At 45.0% G+C, this 6,279-nt stretch overlaps 1 protein-coding gene across 1 annotated transcript; it reads right to left on the bottom strand.

Moving 5' to 3' along the window:
- Window positions 1-960: 960 nt before the first annotated feature.
- PRMT6 (protein arginine methyltransferase 6) lies at window positions 961-5,870 on the bottom strand. The gene has a single exon (XM_044749280.2). It carries the CDS (start codon window positions 4,821-4,823, stop codon window positions 3,696-3,698), a length of 1,128 nt encoding a protein of 375 aa, XP_044605215.2. The 5' UTR covers window positions 4,824-5,870; the 3' UTR covers window positions 961-3,695.
- Between the last annotated feature and the right edge of the window lie 409 nt (window positions 5,871-6,279).

The raw sequence follows: 6,279 nt of genomic DNA, 5'->3' as shown, positions 1-6,279 counted from the left end.
AAATCAAGAAAAAAAACTGGTGCATGGAAACGGAGCCACACATAAAGCTAAAAAAAGCACCAGTGAGCCATAAATTTGGCTCAGTTTTCTATTAGCCCGTGTGGGAAGGGTCATCTACCAAATATACTGTGAGCATTAGCCGAAATAAACCTGTTATTTAGAGGACATACATTTATTTTTGGAACTAACCCACAGAGGAATTGTTCTCTGAGGATCTCCCAACCTATGTGATAAGTAATACTTTAGCACTTGGGAGAAATTTAAAGGATGGAATTGATAAGAGGCTTGGCTCTCATCCTTGCTTCAGCAGACATAAGATTAACTTGGAATGAAGTCTTTCCAGGCTAAAGAATACATGTAAATTCCTAATGTAGGTGCTTTTATTCCCCTACCGTATCCTAATTCTTTGGGCATACGATTTGCTTATTTATCACAGAACTTAATTGTCAGATAGTTGGTATTTATTAAATCATTAAATGAATGTCTCATCAGATCAGATGCCTCTTCGCTCTCCAGCACCAAGCACCTATAGCCGGAATGGCAGAGTTCATCTACTTTTGCTACTGTGTTGAGGATTCAGTTTCCTGGGAGCCTCAGAAAGAGTGCCACATTTGATTAGCTATGTTAGGGAAATGGGTACAGGAGGTGTTTCATGAGAGCCTATTAGTTGTCAACCTTGAGGTCCTATATAGTGAAGGTGGCTCTTCTGGGCCTATGAGATAGATCTCCAATGAGGCTTTCTTAAACTAAAGGGTTGTCTGGGGTTAGGAATTGAAAGACTTGTGTTCAGTTTGTCAAGAATTAGCTATGTATCCTTAGGCAAATCCTTCAATGTCTAATTCTTTCCTAGCATGTAAAGTGAAGAAAATTACCCACCCTCCCTAGCATCTACACCATCCCAATCTTTTAGCCCATTATTGTTTATGTATTTTACTTTCTGCTTTATGCCATGAACATACCTTTTTGGAGGCAGAAACTGTTTTATTGGTTTGTATCCTAAATGCTTATCACAATGCCTGCTACATGGTACACTCAATAAAATGTCCATTGGCCCAGTGATTTAATGGAAATATTTGGAAAGTTTCAGTGCTAAATAAATAGGAAAGCAGGTGGAACTTCACCGTCTTCTTTCCTCAGGGCTGGTAGTTCCTGCCTGTGGCCCAAATGGCCCTAAGCAATCATAACAGTTCATACAGAGATTGGACAGTGCCTGGATGTTGGCGCATCTCACACTTTCATCCTTCTGGAAATGTCCTCACTCCAAAGGGCTTGGGTTTCCTTTGGCTCATCTGGTGTCCAGTGTCATACATTGCTCGTCATATACAGCCATGCTGATACTGTCAAACAATACCTGTAAAAAAATTAAAATGTTGAATATTTATTCTGTAGCACATTTTCTACGTGTCCAACGCTCCAGGTTTGCATACTGCTTTTCCATAATCACAACAGCTAAGAGATATTAAGATCTTACCATGTACCAGGCACTTTGTTCTTACAGGTATTAACTCTTTGTAGCCTCACATTTCTACTGAGCAGATATGATTGTTATCCCCGGTTTACATGAAAGCATTGGAGAAAAAACAAAAGTTAAGTATTTTGCCCAATGTTGCAGTTAAAGAGCGGTGGAGCCTAGGTTCCAACACCAGCTGGCTGGCTCGAGCACAACCTTTCAACCACTGTGCTATGCTGGCTCTTGACCAATTGCTTTAGTAACTGTATTTTTATGGTAATTCATTTTTCTTCTGGAAAACAGTAAGAATTTTTAAACTTATTTTGCCTAATTATGAAATACTTACCATTTACTTCTATAGTTACGCAGTTTTAACTGGTGTTCCCTTTGTGTGCTTATATTGGTAATAACTCTCTAGTACTTGCATATTTATGAAACATAAATAAAAAATGTAATTTGTAAGAATGTTTTTGTTTGCCCATAAGCAAAGGGATTGTTAAAGGAAGTTAAAAAAAAACCCACCAAGAATCTACTCAAAACCATACATTGAAATTTCAAATAAATAAATGTTCAACTTAAAAATACAGCTGACCCCAAAAGAAGGAGCTATTTTATACCTCTAGTTTAAGAGGCCTAGGTTGCTATGACTGCACTATTTACACAGGCTGTTAACTGTCTTCACATCAAAATGGTGACAATTATCTGTATTGCTTGCTATTCAAGGAGCCTGTAAAGTCGTTGATTTTGTGTTTCCCTTCATAATGGCAGATCTCATGTGCTAACACCAAATTATAATACTTAAGTACTTTAATATGTGATGATTAAAGTAGAAAACTCAGTTACAATAAACTATGTTAGAGTACTTCAGAAGACTAGTTTTTCACACCTGTTTTCTATTAGCATACAAAAGCTACCAGTATGAAAACAACCATACATTAAGCATAGCTGAATTACCCTGAAGCTCTATTCTGAAGGAGTTGTAACACTTTTCTTAAGAACTGACAATATTAAAAAGGCAAAGGCATTATAACTCAGACAGTACACAAGATTTCTTACTTCATCTATAAAAAGACAGAGAATGCCAATGGTTTATTTGCCACGGGGATAAGGAGGGAAACAGTGGTGAAATAAATCTGATAACATGACACACCTCATTACAAATGATTTTCCTAAATTCACAACTTTCATATTTGGCTGAGCTAAAAAGAAAAAAAAACTAAAAAAGGAAATTTCAGTTGATGTAAGTAGGCCAAGTCACATGATTCCTCTAAATGAGGGAGTTTAAATGAGAATGAGTGTACTTTTCCAGCTGGGAAAATATTTTCCGTAATTTAGGCAGCTTAAATAATTCCCCCCTGGTGATGAATAATAAGCCCTTGGGTCAGGTTCAGCAACCTCTTCTATCAATCTGTTTCATAGCAACTACACAAAAATTTATTATGGGACATACATGAAACGTTTTCTTGGTTGTCTTAATAAAGAATAAAAATATCATACTACTTCACTGTCTCTCGGGTCTTTTTCTCCTAAATATACCTTCTAGATTTCTTAGGAATGCTGTACAATTAAATATAAAATCTTTATTACTCAATGGAATAACGTGTTCATCAACTCTAGCACCCTACGGAAGCAGCAAGTGTGATGAGAACAGGGCTATTTAAACCGCTTCCTCATTCTCCTCCCTCTCATTACCAGTAGTAAAGTTTTCTAAAAAACAATGAGAAATAAGAACCGTAGCCTAGAGGCACCGCGGGAAGGGAGGGAATTCAGAGAATGAGAGAATATGGCTCTGGAGCGATATTAAAGTCAGAGTGGAAATTTATGGAGTCTAAACCCTTTTACCCTTCTCCCGGGTTTCAGCCTTAGACAAGATGTGAAGTGTCAGGGATGTGCATAGAGCTTTCACACAGTGACATTTTCTTCCGTGAAACAAAAGAAATAGAAACCCAAGTGCTTGGTCCCACATGCTTTTGAGACTTAAAAGCCCATTAATAAACACGCTGTTTCCGTCTTTGGGGGCATCGGGATTACTTTTTAATTAAATACCGCCAGAAGCAGCTCCTCGAAGGGAGGCTGAAGTCACTCTCCCTCCCCAGGAGCCACGAGGGAAAAAGGGAGACGGAAGCTGTTTCCCCCTATTTGCACGTGGGATCTCCCTTTCTCCTTCGACCCCCCCCCACCCCCCGCCCCGCCTCTCCCCGGGAGGGCTGGCCGCTCGGGAGGTAGCTGGGAGAAAAGGCCACGCTCAGTCCTCCATGGCAAAGTCTTTGGTCTTTTCCTCCTGGTCGCCCACTTTGTAGCGCAGCAGCACGCGCAGGAGACGGTGGTTGTCCCGGGAGGGCAGCAGCGTGATCTCTCCGGAAATGGCCGTATCTTGCTCCACTTGCACAGGCTCGTTCAGGTAGAGGAGTGCCTGCTTCCAGTGTGTGACCGGGTGGAAAGGCGAGGTGGACAGCACCAGGGGTTTCTCTGAGTCCCCTCCGGGGAAGGTCACCTGGAACCAGATGGCGAAGCCGTGCATGGGCGCCGAGCCGTAGCAGCTGAAGCGGAAGCGCCCGCCCACCCCGGCCTCCAGCTCCTGCTCCAGGCCGGCGCGGGCCAGCTCCAGCTGAGCAAAGCGCTGCGGCCGAGCCAGCACGTCCTCGCCGGACAGGCCCTGCACCACGATTTCCGAGTGGCCCATGAGGCAGCGCGTGGCGAAGCTCTCCAGGCAGCTCATGTCTACATCGTAGAGCTGCTTCACCTGGCTCCAGAAGTCCAGGCGCAACTCCAGCATCTGGTCGCTGATGGGCGCCACGAAGAGCTCCGCGGAGGCCGGCAGGAGAAGCCCGCCCTCCTTCAGCCACTTGGTCCGCGCGTGGAGCACCGAGCTCAGCATGGACTCGTGCAGGAGCCCGTAGCCCATCCACTCGCTCACGATGGCATCCACCTGCTCCGGTAACTCCACCGTCTCCACTGGCCCCGGCAGGACGTGCACCCGGTCCTCCAGCCCGTTGAGCCGCACCACCTCCCGGGCCTGTTGCCAGATGGCGCTGGCCTCCACCGCATACACGCGCCTGGCCCCGGCCTGGGCACAGAAGATGCTAAGGATGCCGGTGCCCGCGCCCACGTCCAGCACCGTCTTGCCCCGCAGCGCCGCCCAGTTCCGCAGGATGCCCAGACGGTAGGCATCGGTGCGCACGCGGTCCGCAATCATCTCCTCGTGGACCGACACGTCCGAGTAGCACTCGTAATACAGCCGGTCCCGCTCCCTTCTAGTCCTCCGGGGTCGCGGCACGGCCGCCTCCCGCTCTCCGCCATCTTCCTCTTCAGTGCCCTCCCCTCCTCCTCCGCCGCCCCCCGACTCAAGCTTTCTTTTCTTGGGCTGCGACATCTTGGCGGCTCGGGCCGGCTCCCGGCGGGCGTTGCGCGGCACCGCGCGAGCTCCAGGAAGCGGGGCCTTCTGGGACTTGTAGTGCGCGCTCCTTCTTCCACTTCCTGCGGGGTCGCGGGTCCAGTGCCCGCTTGATACCTCCGAATTCTACTCAACTGTGTGGTGGTATATGCTGCTTTGGTGTCCTGGAATCTCTTTCCCACCCACCGCGCCCACATTCTATGATTCTTTACGTTCCCTCTCCTTCCCTTTAGCTCTTCAATTCTCTTGCTTTAACTCCCTTCCTGAAGTGGACACGCCCACCGAAGACTGAAAAACCTCGTTTTGTCTTGTCTGCTCAACACCCAGATTTTATTCCACTGAGTTATCTGGGCCGCACCCTTCACACACTACCACCTCACCTGGACAGTTGCAGCTCTCAAAGCTCTCCAGACTGTGAAGATTTAGAAATTGCACTAACACGTTTTTCTTTTTTTTCAGTGGCTTTAGGGTGCGAAGAAAGCGTAAGTGGAACAAAGTAAAAACCTGACAATTTAAAATCTTGGTTCTGATTCCAGTGAGACCATAAATTAATTGAATGATTAGGGCAAGTTATATAACTACTCTTGCCTTCCATTGTCCATTCACCCACCAGCAACAAAGAATCTTCAGGGCAGTTGAAGGATTACGTTTCTGGTGTCTATTTCAGGAGAATAGCTGGTTGGCTCTTAGTCCTGCTCGGGTAATTCTGTGGCTCATCCAAGAGTTAAATCTTGGAAGGGTTCAGATTAAAGAGCAGCTGGAAAGCAGCAGTGGTGTCATACAATGAAACCCATTGCCGGGTGTATACTGATAACCAATTATAATTATTTTCCCTCCAGAAATAACTCAGTCCTTCATCCCTTGTGATCATGTTTTCGCTGAAAATTCCTTATTTTATCCTGTGTGTTTCCTTGTCTGGGCAAGATTGGTATCCCCTTCTTCTTCTTCTGTTTTTCTTTCAGTCAACTATCAGCTATTAATCTCTTCCCTCTTTGTTGTTCATAATAGAAATAAAATATATTTTAAAATATGTGTATATGAGTGGTCTGTGTTTTTAACAAGTAAGGTGAGAATAACATTTTTTCCAAGCTTAAAAAAAAACACATCAAAGAAAATGGACTTTTATTTTCTTGTAGCTCGAACTATGTCTGTTTGACCAATGGGCCTATATTCTATATCTGGGGGAAAAGTTCCTGCACCCCATTCCCTCTATTAATCCATCATTTAATGGGGTAAGTTTATTGACCTGACATCCTCAGGTGTACTTCTGCCTCAGGGCTCTCAATTCTGGCTGCTCATTAGAATCTTCTTTTTAAAAAGTACCTATGCCTGTGTTCCACCTCAAACTAAGGAAATTCAGAACCACTCTGGTGGAGCCTGCATATGGTTCTAAAAGCTCGCCAGAGAATTTGAATGCGCAGCCAGAGTGAGAACC

Source organism: Equus asinus, chromosome 16, assembly GCF_041296235.1.
Source record: "Equus asinus isolate D_3611 breed Donkey chromosome 16, EquAss-T2T_v2, whole genome shotgun sequence".
NCBI classification, from domain to species: Eukaryota; Metazoa; Chordata; class Mammalia; order Perissodactyla; family Equidae; genus Equus; species Equus asinus.
Note: the sequence above shows the minus strand (reverse complement) of the source record. Positions and strands in the feature narration are given on the sequence as shown.